General features: G+C 41.3%; 1 protein-coding gene across 3 annotated transcripts in view; it reads right to left on the reverse strand.

Annotated features, from left to right (window-relative positions):
• sipa1l1 (signal-induced proliferation-associated 1 like 1) overlaps positions 1-14,116 on the reverse strand; it is a 93,292-nt gene that overhangs the window by 13,157 nt on the left and 66,019 nt on the right. For all 3 annotated transcript variants that reach the window (XM_039781829.1, XM_039781830.1, XM_039781828.1), the window contains 7 exons: positions 8,768-9,347; positions 6,513-6,611; positions 4,984-5,159; positions 4,318-4,617; positions 3,675-3,824; positions 2,898-3,031; positions 491-588 (listed from right to left, as the gene is read on the reverse strand). In XM_039781829.1, the coding sequence (XP_039637763.1) occupies positions 491-588; positions 2,898-3,031; positions 3,675-3,824; positions 4,318-4,617; positions 4,984-5,159; positions 6,513-6,611; positions 8,768-9,347 (1,537 nt within the window). The remainder of the gene's footprint in view (positions 1-490; positions 589-2,897; positions 3,032-3,674; positions 3,825-4,317; positions 4,618-4,983; positions 5,160-6,512; positions 6,612-8,767; positions 9,348-14,116) is intronic.

A 14,116-nucleotide genomic window follows, 5' to 3' on the forward strand; every position in this document is an offset into this window, starting at 1 on the left:
GGCAGAAATCAGCTCCTACTACATGATCCCCGTTTCTGTGCGTAAATTAGTCTTTTTACTGTGTCTCTACGACATGTTAGACTGCCAATTACAAGCATTATTAGATCTTGGTAGAAGCATGCCGCATGCTTATTGGCTCATTGATGAGATTTATTAAATTTGGTATTGAATGACGAGGCATTTTTCAATACTCGATACTAAGGAGGCAATTCGGTCGGTGCCTTAAAAGCATTATACTGAATTTGGTACCCAGCCCTCATTAAAATTACTTTTAATGCAATTAAAACACCAGACTACACTTTTATTAACTATGATAACAGAATGAAATGTAAACTGTATGTTAATAGAGATACAGAAGTCCTTAATAAAAAGAAACAATCAGTCATCTGAGGCCCAAAACTTGGAAAAAGAGGGTTACAGCGCAATTAAAGTGTACTGTCAAAGTTCTGATGGTGTGAGTAAATAGTGTAAGATGGGTGTAAAGCCTGACCTGGCTGCCCTTCTTCGGGGAGAGGTGGATGACCTGCTCCTGCCTCTGGATGCGGGGAGCTCCAGAGTAGCCTTGACCAGACTTGGAGACTGGGGCCTCTGCAATAAATAGACCAATAAACACAGACGGGGTTAGTAAAACACAAGCACAGAACCCAGCGGTAGTGGAGATTGGTAGTGATGATTTGTTGATGATTCAGCAGAGGAGTCGTTCTCCTCTCTGGTCACTTATGGGTATTTTGCAACTACAGCACTCGTGCTTCCTGGAGGTTCATAACGATGGCAATGTTTTCATTCTGCCTGTGCCGTTTCCATGGACAAAAACACAGATCACTTATGATCAAAAGTAACAAACATCAAACAGATATTTCTCCCCAACGGGCCCTGCTGGCTTTGTTTGTTCTGGGCAAGCTGTTCCGTGTGAGGGAACGTGTGTATGTGTCCTGAAGCAAAACTCGGGGTATAAATGGGACAGTTGTGTAATTGTCTACATGTTATGCAACAAGACATACAGAGTATGCAGCTAATGACCACAGCACCGTGAAAGGCAGAGCTAAGGGAGGTGTCATAACATCTGCTGGGGTGAATCTAGTAATGTGGTGAACCCCCCTCCCCCCCCAATATCTCACTTAGAATATTCATTACTCCACATAGTTTTCTCTGCATAGCGGCCCATCAGCCTCTCTGCACTAATTAGAGATGGTTCCACATGTGCATGCCTGCTTGTTTGAGTGCCTGTGCATATATAAGCAGTATACGTGACTACATGAGTGTGATGTTTTGCTTCTTAAGCATCGTTATTGATGCGATTGGTCAACCAGATGGGAGTACGAAAAGCCTAATATTTCATGAAAAGACAAAAGCACGATATCACAGCCCCTTGTGATTAATGTGTGCACTCCTGCAGGCTTTGTTAAACTTAAAAACCCTAGGTAAGGTAGTTAAAAGTTGCTGTGCATATGAAAGGAAGTCACGACAAATGGCAATTTTCTAGATCTCAACACCCAACCCATGAATTAATCATAAACCTGCCACAGGACATCAAAAGAAAATGGAGCAAATGGTGTGTTAAATAGATGCAACAGGAAAACTCAATGCAATAATTACTCTAATCCAAAACCATGTATAGGCTACATTAAGGGCTAAGTTAATGTCCTGTTTGTGTGTGACAAGAACTGAGAGAGCAAAAGTGAGTATTCTGCCCTTTGCATGACTTGTGTTATTTCTGTACAGAGCATGGCCACATCATCGTTGCTGAAGACTCTGGTCAAGGGGGTAAAAATGTTAAGGAAGAGGAAACGACAGAACCCTAAACCACAGAGACACCAAAGTAGACTGTGTAGGGCTGAACACTTGGCTGACAGTCTGAGCTGGCCCAGCCTGCATTGTTCCACCCTGCCCAATAAAGACATAAGTGCCACTAACAACCACAAAATGAGAGACTGTGGCATTTCTCTCCGATTGTGGCGGTCAGGAACAGGTTGAGGACATTGCTGAAAGTAGGCTGGTCAACAATCCACCAAAGCAACATCCTGCTGGGAATCAGAGTGGCATGTCGATTTTGTGGCTTTCAGAGACCGAGCTGGGAAAAAAGAAGGAAACTCCCCAAAAACAGTGCATGGGAGAATACTCGTAAATAAAATGAAAGCCAATGTACAAGAGAATAAAAAGATGAATGGGAGGCAAACATAAATGGCAGTGGAGAATGAGGAACAGACGGGAGGGAGGAAGCGAGGGAAGGAAAGAAACACAATGGAAGCTTGGCCAACTGTGTTGACAGGAAAGTAAGGAATGTCTCCCCTTTCTCTTTCTTCTTTATTAAACCATATAGAATAACGTGACAGGTAACAAAGAAAAATCCATATACTTTAATTGAGATTATTGTTTGGTCTCATTTCCCCATGTATTATCTCTTTCCTTTTTTTCGTTTGTCTCATTATCTTTCCACCTTTTTGTCTGCTTTCAGAGAAATTAAGACCTGCTCTGTGAAGGCAATATTCACAGCTTGCAGAAGAGGTGGAGGAAGAGGAGGAGGTAGAAGAAGAGGATTGTGGATGCTGTCAGAGTTGGTATCTCAGCTCCAAAAAACTGTCACTAGCTGCAGATGAGGAGGCACACACAAACACCATACACACAATCTTCCGGAGTGGATACCTGTCATTTCAAAGGATTTAGTAATATGGATAAATATGGATGATTTATTTCCTGTCAAGTGCCCCCACATATAAAAACACATCCATACACACACACACACAGCCACAGACTGATGTTTAGAAAACTGCATGAGTAAAAAACATTTACATTGCTGAAAATATCAGAATCTACCTTGAATTCTAAGCCACTGCACCTTCCTATCTGATAAAGGTTTACTGTATTTACTCCACTATTTCTCCACAAGATAGAATTACCTGTTGATCCTCGTTCGGCTCCTCCTCCTTCCTCCATTCTCGACCAATTGGGCGTTGACTTTCCACTGGACCCGCCCTCTCCAACCACCTCTCGTCTCTCCCCAGACATCGGAGAGTGGCGGCTGCCTGCAAACCTGGTAAAAGAGCACACAAATCAGAATACTGGGATTTCTTTATGCAGCTTTTTTTATTTTTATTTTTTTTTTTAAATCAGCTAAAAGTGCGTTTCCACTGATACTAAAAATGCAGAGCTAGAAATGACACAATGACAGTGTTTGAAAGACAATGCATTTGACCACAGGCTGTAGTGGGTGGAAGTATAAAAAAAGATGTTCCGTCAAGACCATTATAATATTACACAGAAATGTCATCACCTCACTTTTCCTACACGGTTACCACTGTGGAATTCAATAAATCAGCTTCCTAAATGTAAAACAAGGACTCCAGTAGAAATAGTCTTACTTACAAGATCAGTGCTGGAAATATAGGTTTGCTTTCTAAAGATGTAAAACTGTGTAATGCTCTTTGTAACACTATAATACATCAGCTCATGACCATACAATCATGACAGTTAAAAGAAGATTAACATGTTTATATCACTTATAATTAGATAAAGAACATGAAAAATGAAGAAGTAACAGAAGACAGTGGCATAAGGCAGCACATTTGTTTTTTGTAATAGTCAGAGAATTTGTTGCTTGTGATACATCATAATTTGCATTAAAATTACTCTGAAACAAACCCAGCCACAGACACCCCCCCACCCCTCTTCCTTACTGCTCCGGCATGGACTTCTGTCTCCAGTGAGCAGAGCTTCCGGAGGCGTCACTGGAACAAGACAGGTTGCTGGGTGAGCTGCGATTGTGAGGGGAACGACCCAATGCCAAGGAGGAGGCCAAGCTATAGCTCTCACTGCCCGGAGACATCCTGGAAGACACACACACACACACACACACACACACACACACACACACACACACACACACACACACACACACACACACACACACACACACACACACACACACACACACACACACACACACACACACACACACACACACACACACACACACACACACACACACACACAAACACCAAACACACACAAACACACAGGAACTGTAAGAATTTACAGGCACGTGGAACTAGAGGAACTAAAGGAAGATGAAATAAACACAAAGCATTGTAGGAGCAAAATGTTCTAAGTTGTTCCTTCAGAGGAAATTCCATTGATTGCTACGTTGTGGCCACAGTTCCCACGAAAATAACATGAATAGTTAAAAGCTTCGGTTTAGAAATCAGCTACATACCCAATGGCTGCCGTTTGTGTGTTTTGTCGATACACTAGCTTGTGGAATTTGCAGTGATAAATATTGTATTCTCATAATCCATATCTAAAAAGCCAAGGGGCTCTAACCTCTTGGTGTCCAGGGGCCGGCCATCACTACTGACACTGCGTGGGATGGCAGCGCCCCTCTCCAGCCTCTCAGCTGACAGGGTCTTCCCCACTGAGCTACCCAAACTGATGGCCCGGTTGGGTGTGTGGGGCTGTGGCGAGGCGGTCAGTGACTGCTGAGGGCTGCTGGAGGTCCTCTGCCACTTGTTGTTGTTGCTGCGGAAGGGGAACTTGTATTCGAAGGAGCCGCTATCGCTGCTGCTGCTGCCGCCGCCCTTATTGTATTCTGACACAGGCATCCGATAGAGCTCTGAGCAGCCTCTGTAGAAGAGGAGGAAAGACATTTTGTTTGAGAAGAAAGAGTTGTGTGCGTCAGTGAGGGTTCATGTAGCATTTCTTTCTTCTTGGCAGGGATTTGTAAAGGTCTGAAATAAGATTTAGAATTTGTGACTTTTTAAATATCCAATGACCGATAAAACAAAGCAATATACATATATTTTTATTGGCTAGGTGCTCTAGTATTTTATTTGGTCTCTTGAAGTAATGTGAATCACCAGTGAATTAAAGGTATGAGAGCAATTCTGTTAACTGTATCTCCAGATAACTGAATAATATATTAACAAACAAGCGGTTAGCAAATTAACTTAAGGGGAAAAAAATGATGGCACCGCTCCCATCCCCACCTACCTGCGTGGGGTGGCGTCATCATGTGGCGGGATGATAACAACACGCACGGTCACTGAGGTCCGCAGGAGGTCAATCATCTGCTCATGGGTCAGCGTTGCTACAGCAACTTTGCAGATTTCTACCAATCGGCTTCCTTGCCGCAGTCCTGCCTGCCAGGCGTAACCATATGGCTCCACCTATTAGTAACAGAGTTTAATTGCATTTGAGCTCTAGTGGTAACATGCTTCACTATCCAAACAGTAATATCCAAGATAATTAAAGTGTCCACATATGCCATCACGTAGGTTTAAAAGTAGTTTTCTCCGTTAAAAATAAATAAATAAATAAATCACCATTTGTTTTCCTATTGTGTGATTTTGAGTTACAGGTGAGAAAATTACTTACAACCTTGCTTTTTATATTCATATATTCAGACATTTTGAAACAATACAGCACATTTGATATGAGATAATGCATCAAATAACAAGTCACCATGTCTAAAATGAGGGAGAACAATGGTGTTTTCCCCATAATGGCTCGTTAAAGCTTTAGTGCGTAACCTTTTGATATTAATGAATGTCCATTGCCAAATGAGTTGCTACAAAGCTAATTAAGACTTTCAGCTCCACACAGCTCTCTCTGTATTTCTCAGTAGGACTATGTTCAGAAGATTGTGGCGTCCGGTGACTTTCCCGCGCAGAAACTTGAGTGAAGATAATTACCTCTTCTGAGTCGCCAACAAGTTTTTACAACAGCGTTGCCAAATATCTATTCCAAAGCTGTAGGTGGAGCTCTATAGGGAAACCTGCGAAAAAGAAATTGCCAAAACTGCATAGCTCCCCTTTAAAGCGATAGTGTGTAGTTTCTGTCACCCCCATGAGGAATTCTAAGTAATGACAACAACACTGTCGGTGTGTCCACATGATACAGCCTTTGTGGGTAGCACACGCGCTCCCACCCCCCCTTCACGCATTGCAAATAGCCAAGGACACGGAGGATTAAAAAAAAAAAAACATGATTACTCTTCAGAAGAGGTAATCTATCTTCACTCTAGTTTCTGCGCGGGAAAGTCACCGGACGCCACAATCTTCTGAACATAGCCATGCTGAGAAATACAGAGAGAGTTGTGTGGAGCTTTGTAGCAACTCATTTGGCAATGGCCTGAATTTAACGGACATTCATTAATATCAAAAAGTTACGCACTAAAGTAAATTTAACTAAAGTAATTTAAATATAAAAACGTGTACAATTCTGTTATACTGGTTATTACTGTTACACCAATTTTATAGCAATAGACTGCAACAAGGCAACTTTCTCTCCCTGCACTGTGAAATAAAGGATTCATTATCAGTAAATACTTTAAAGCTACAGCTAAAATAATAACTAATCCAATAAAAACAGAAACGAATACAAGGGCAGATCATCACATTAACCAGTAGAGTAAGGTTCAGATCTTCAGTGCAAACACGTGTTCTACTGCAATGCACTAGAGATGTACTTTTTCAGAGTACATTTTCAGAAGAACATTTGGGTTATGAGCAGGCAGATACCTCAGCCACGATGCCTTCATAGTTTACGTGGAAGCCCAGCTGTCCCAGGCCATTTCGACGAAGCGTCATCTCGGATGTCTCACAGCCTTTAGTCAGGAACTGGATGTAAGGAGGGCAGAGAGATGCACAAAGTACAGATGGAAGATTAAGTAGCATGAACTATCAAAGGAGCGATGATAAAAAAAGAGGTGAAGGGAAACAAGTGAATAGAAAAGGGGACATTGTGGGAAAAGGATAGCAAATGTATAGCTTCCACACCCTCAGACAAATTTGCAAACACTATTTTTATGTGTAAAATAGAACAAACTTTTAATAAAATACTGGAATAATAAGTCTTCAAATGTGTAGGTCTGCATGTGTGTGGGCATGTTCAGTGCATATGAATATATGCTTCCTCCTTAAAATTGAAGAGAAGATTTCTTTTAAACTTAAGTGATCCCTTAGAGATGTAGGACCATAAATAAACATGACCCACACACACAGACCCACACAGACCCACACAGACCCACACAGTGACAGAAATGAAAGCTTGAAGCTGTGTTCACACAGAGATGTGTCGCTTAGGAGAAACACTTTTGAACTTTGTTTATTTCATGGAAGGATGTGACTCTTAGCATCCAGGCACGGTGGGGAGCGCTGTGAAGCAGCGGCGCTTATTGAACACAGGGAGTGAGGTGGAAAAGTTGAAAATAGTTACATTTTTTATGCGAAACCGCCGGGAGCACCCGCCAAACTGCAAAGGGCAACCAATAAGTTGACAAATGATCTGGTTAAGCCAATCCTCATTCCCGACCACTTTCCTCTTGTGGTCAGTCACAACTCATCCTTCTCTTCCTCCCTCTAGGTACGCTCCTGGCGGCTTCAGGGGACCTTGCATTTCTTTGTCTAATCAGGGAGTTAGCAAAAGCTCTATAGAAGTCCAACTCAGTGAAAGATAAATGGAAGTGAAACTCAAGGATGGGTGAATAAATCATGCTGCAGACTGGCACCCTGATAGGAATTGTTATGGTGCTCTGATGTTTCTGAATGTGCGCGTGGGAGAGGAACAGAGTACAAGAAAAAAGGAAACGATAAAGAGCAAACAAGAGGGGAAAAAAGAGAGCGCAGAGAGGAGAGAGAGAGGCCCAAGGCCACTTCCCTTCCTCTTTCTGGCAGCGAGGTAGTCCAAATGATTGAAGATTAACGCCAGATGCATAAAATGCAACATGAAAGTGAGCCACAGAACGATGTGCGTGTGTCCCAATATGTTTGTATGCATTTTTGCAAATCAAAGATGGTGAACTCAATCCAGGTTACATAAATACATTATGAAATACCATCACACACACACACACACACACACACACACACACACACACACACACACACACACACACACACACACACACACACACACACACACACACACACACACACACACACACACACACACACACACACACACACACACACACACACACACACACACACACACACACACACACACACAGATTGTAGGGAGAGGCTGGGGAAATGAATGTATTTCTAAAGCACTGATGATTGCATAAGAAAACACCTTTTTTTCCAACCAGTTTCCATGGAAACAGCTAAGGAAGAGCTATCACCACTTTACTGTATGTGTAGGTGTATGAGCCATTAGGAGTATGTTGTCCAGAGGTGTTTCTAAAACTCCCTGAATAAGAGGAGACCAGTAATGAGACAGCAGCTTTGGCACGTAAACACAAAAATGGTGTCATTCTGGCAGACTGATAGCCAACAGTAAATAGTAGGAGAGACCGTGAGTGGGCCAGGTAAATGATCAATGGCAGCCAACAGCATTTTAGTTTGGTTTCTCGGTACGTGTCTGCTCACACGAATGAATGTTTGTCACCTCGGCCATTCTTTTGCCTTACTCCATTTACCAACATGGAGTCTGGTTTGATTTTGCAGTGTGAGTAATGCCAACCACTTGGTTACAGTGACCAAAAAAGTATGTTAAATACATTATGTTAATTCTCTCAAATAAACTTGGCACCAACTGACCTAAATTGATTTTGAATGTGTAGCCTAGTTGCCATATCCTCGACTATGACAGCAGAGGGCAGGAATACCGACAAATGTCAATGATTGATATAATTGTGAAAATAGAGCAAACAAGTACTTGATAAACAGATTACAAGCGAGAACCGGTGTTGGAATTGCATTATCTAAGCACGCTGATCACACAACCATCAGTCTTATCACATATGTCATGTATTGTGCGCGTGTCATCTAACCTCTAGACGTTTGACCACCTCTTTGAAATCCTCAGTATTATTACTGATACTCCTCAGAGACACACTTTCTCCCCGCTCGTAGAAAATCCGCAAAGACGCAGGGCTGCTCAGCGTCCAGCCAATCGCGTCCTTAGTGGCACAGTTAAACACCACGGCCTTGGCCTCTTGGTCCAACAGGATGAGAAAGTCATTGGAGATAGAAAGGAGGGCCTCCAGTTCCCCTCCGGTCCCGTGATCCTCAACGTGGACCAGCCAGGTCACCGCCCCCAGGCTGCGCAGCTCTGCCCCTTCATACGGCCTGCTCTTCTCTTTTTTCTTGTGGGCCAGTGAGATGAAAGGGAACTTCCCAGAGGGGTCGATGGGTGTGCTGGTGGTGTGGCGCTCAGCCAGGTCGCGCAGGTACTCCTGGCGCGTTCGGGTGGCCATGGCACGGAACTTGTGCGACTTGTGGGCAGCATTTTCTGCATTGATGACCTTGGCCAGCAGGAAGTCCCGGAACACAGAGGACTTGGGAAAAGCCACGCCTTCTGGAATAGGGGGGCCGAAGGAGGGTACGTCTTTGGACCGAGTGACAGCAACACTAGAGGAAAAAAGCAGACCAGGAAGAATAGAGCAGGCAAGAGGAGAAAGTAGGAAAATGGGAGAAGAGAAAAAAGTGATGGTTAACAAGTCAGTTGTTCCAGTATTGACAAAAACAATTTGGCCAAATTAGGGTTGGTATTTTGTTTCAACATCATAGATCCTGCGGCTTACAGTTAAGTGTTTTATTCAACCGTAAATCTACTCAGAATGTCACATCACATCCAAGCAAGTAATTATGTCTTTAAGATTTAAAGCAAAAAATAAATGAATGCTGGCAGATTCTGCAACAGACTGTGTTATGTATGATCTAAAGCATTAAAGCCTCATGCGGTTTGCTCACTCAAGTATGGGAACATAAAAGGCACAGTTCTTAACTGGTATATCATCTGTCAAGACAAAAACAAAAACATAATGTCAAAGTGGAAAGGGCAACAGACCTAGTTCCAGTCTCCATCTTTTTCCTCTTGCAAATTATATTTTTTGGTTTCTGGATTATCTGTTGTCTACCGATGCACCAACCATCCGCGCAACTGCCCTAGCCCTGTGCTTCTCCACAGCCGAATACGCATTCTCAAGCTGGAGCCGCTCCCACCACACCAAACTGATTGACACAGCCCTCAACGACACCTGCCGCATTATCACGGGATGCATAAAGACAACGCCAGTCCCGTGCCTCTACGCTCTAGCTGGCATTGCCCCAACACACACACACACACACACACACACACACACACACACACACGATCCATCGTCGCCCAAGACGAGCGGAGAGCACAGGAGTTTGACACCAGGCACCCCCTGCACGGACACACAGCACCTCCACACCGACTGAAATCCAGAGCCAGTTTCCTGCAGATAGTCCCCCCCCCCCTCCAGACAACCAAAGAAATAGCAAGGACCAACATTTGGAAAGATGAATGGAACCAGCTAAATACACGAGCCCAGTACTGGATGGAGAGAGGAATCACCCTGACTGAATGTCTCGCCAGCGGGAACGACCTCCCATGGTTAACGTGGAAGACCCTCAACAGAATACAAGTGGAACAGGCGAGCTGCAAAGCACTTCTGAAAGCATGGAACCGCCAGACAGAAGACACATGCAGCTGTGGAGCAATACAGACAATGTCCCACCTACTGGAGTGTGAAAACACCCCCCAGTGCAGCCCCCAGGACCTGGCTGAACCAACCCCATCAACAGTGACCTGCGCCAGATATTGGCAGAACGACATCTGAAATTGCAACGGACTCGAAGAAGAAGTCTAAATGCTGTACATAATAAGTATTAACACATTTTCTATTGTGTGGAGGCTATGTATATTTGCCTTGTCCTAATACTGCAGCATGCACTTCTTGTCTAGGTCCTATACCTCCCTGTTTTCCTTGCTCTCCACCTCCCTTACCCAAACCCCTTTTTCCTTTGATTGAGTCCCTGGAATGGCCATCTGAGTCCGTTTGCCACGTCTGGTATGTCAGGAACTCAGCTGTGCAGCCATTGAGAGGAAGGCAAGTCGAGGAGGAGGATGAGGGGAGGGTACTATTCCAAATCTCCTACCCAAAGCTCCAGAAAACCCAGAATGAGGGAAAAGGAAAATGTGGCTGAGAAAGGATGACTGTGTGGGAGACTCTGAAAGCATAGGGGAATTATTGCTTGCTGGAATGTTTATGTGAGACAAACTGATTTACAACTTGATCTGTTGAATGTCTCAGTCTGAAGTGGTTGACAAAAAAAAAGGTTAGCAGGCTTTTTATGACCCACAAAAAGCCCAATGTCTGTATGGGACACCTGTCCTCAACCTCTCCAGACCAAATGAGCTCAATCACAGATCCTCTCTCGGGTGATAATTACCAGCCGACGAGAGTAGCACCGGAAGTCGGGGCCCTCGTCCCACACGCCTCCCTGCTGACATGCACTAGCACACATGTTGCCACCAGGATTAATCGCTTTGTCTAATAAGCAACTAAAGTCAAAACGTCACCCACATATTTCTAAACATACCTCAGAGACACCCTGTCCTGGAGACGTGTGGTGTTCAATTATACTAAACGTCAAATTGTTGACCTCATTTTCCACCTTTCCTTGTTTGTGACAGACCGAGGATAGAGAGGAAACCATTTTATTCTGGTTGAAATAGCCTCAGTAGTTCATTCAATACTCAATTCATAACTCAATAGTTTTTTATGTATGTAATAGATGTACAAAGTACAAAAAAACATTTCACTCCAAATTGAGCTCTCTCCCACAGACGGCACTTCTTCTCAACTGCCTGAAAAAACCTGGCCATATTCCAGTTTGAAATTCCTCAATTAATGAGGTCATTGATTGAGAAAGCCAGCCCAGCCCAGTTTATGTTATTTATATATATATATATATATATATATATATATATATATATATATATATATATATATATACAAAAAACTTTGAAAATATCAACAAAACAAAGCCCAGTTAAAAAGTAACCCAGAATTGTCCTTTTAATTAGCTTTCACCTTGCAGCGTACTAGCACATAAAATCTTAATTTTTAAACTGACAGATTATACGAAGCACAAAGTAAGCGGCTTAGTCCCGAGGCAATATCAGTCTGCTTTTCAGTAGGTGACAAATGAATCACACAGGGTATTTCAGAGAAGAGCAGCTGAAGTGGTTATAAGCAGGCTGAACAAAGGGTTAAAATAAAATGTGACCTTTTATTCTTATTCTTCTCCATCACCACAACATCACTCAATACAATACTGTGGAGCTCTAAAAGCACTTGTGCTGATCTCAAACACCTGTGAGTCAGTCAACCATAGACCTGTGACTCATACAGGACAGAAAGAAGTGATGGAGAGACAGAGAGAAAGGTAGAGGTTTGAGAGCGAGAGAACAAGACAAATAGAGCATAAAAAAAACTGAATGACAAAAAAAAAAAAAAAAAAAAAAATAACAAAAAAAGAGAGATTGAATGAGAAACGAGGGTGAGGAGGGAGCCAGAGAGGGAGTGACAAACGAGAATGTAGTGTAATGGGGATTGCTGGGCTGCGCTGCTGCTGTGTGATCCTCGTGGCAGGAGGTTTGGTAGCAGAAATGAAAGAGCACATTCCTGTGGTTTCAGTGATTTGTGGTCTTATAAATATCCAGTGTGTGGGCAGCTCCGCTTTTCCAGTATCCACGACCAGCTGCCCACTGAGGCAAGACAAGAAAAAGAACATGTCAATACATATTGGAGTGAGTGGCTAAGAGGTATGTATGTGTGTGGATGTGAGGTAGGTACATATAACCGGTTTTTGTCTACTTGTGACAACTAGTCCTCAAAGCAGAAACCAGGTTCCTGTGGTGGCTTTTCTGGCTAGGGCACATGCAATGCTGTGTTCTAGACATCGCAACAGAGGTAAGAAGTCAGGGAATTATGACATTTTCCTTCAGGGAATGTATTCAGGAAAATATACAATGTATACTGTATATTCTAACCGCAGGACCTGGTCATTTAGGCTTAGGATGCAAATTTTGGGGTTAGAAATTGTGTGAAGCTACTCCCTACAGACCCCAAAATGGAATTCAATGGGAATCAATAGTTTTTTTTATGTTTGGTCATTGTCACAACACTTACTTCTACTGTGCAGTAGACTGCACAGAGAAGATTCCTGTGTAACTCAAAGACGTCACATGAAATAGTCATAAAAAATGAATAATCAGACTTTAATCAACCTGTGTAAGGAAGGGAGTCATTTTTCACACCATACAACGCATGTTCACTGGGAGTCACGTTCAGGGTCACCATTGAAAACAAAATAATAATATTAAATTTTTACAAAATATTTCTAACAAAATATACATCATATACAATTTCTTAAAACTCATATTTTATTTTATATAATTTTATTTTTACATTAATAAAATATATACTCTTTTTATATATATTTTTATATATATATATATATATATATATATATATACATATATATATATATATATATATACATACATACATATACACATATATATATATATATACACACATATACACATATATATATATAATACATACACATTATATTACTATACACATATATATATACTATATATATATACACACATATATAACAATATATATATATACATACAATACACCCTATATATACACACACCCCCCCCCCCCCCCCCCAAAAAAAAAAAAAAAAAAAAAGAAAAAAAAAAAACAAAAAAAAAAAAAAAAAAAAACAAAAAAAAAGAGAAAGAGAAAAAAAAAAAAAAAAAAGAAAGGAGAAAAAAAAGAGAAAAAAAAAAAAGAAAAAAGTAAGGAAAGAGAAAAAAAATACATACACAGAGAGAGAGAGAGAGAGAGAGAGAGAGAGAGAGAGAGAGAAAAAAGATATATACATATATATATACACATATATATACTATACACATATATATATATACATAATACATATATATAACACATAATATATATACACACACATATATATCACACACATAACATATACACATATACACACACAAAAGAACACATAATATATACACACAACACATATACATACATACATATATATAATAAATATATATATATATACATATATATATATATATATATATATATATATATATATATATATATATATATATATGCCAAAAGTTTGAGCAAAGGGTGGCTACTTTGAAGAATCTAAAATATAAGACATGTTTTCAGTTATTTCACACTTTTTTGTTAAGTACATAATTCCATAAATGTGTTCATTCATAGTTTTGATGCCTCCAGTGAGAATCTGAATTTTTTAATTTA

Source organism: Perca fluviatilis, chromosome 18 (assembly GCF_010015445.1).
Source record: "Perca fluviatilis chromosome 18, GENO_Pfluv_1.0, whole genome shotgun sequence".
Classification (NCBI taxonomy): Eukaryota; Metazoa; Chordata; class Actinopteri; order Perciformes; family Percidae; genus Perca; species Perca fluviatilis.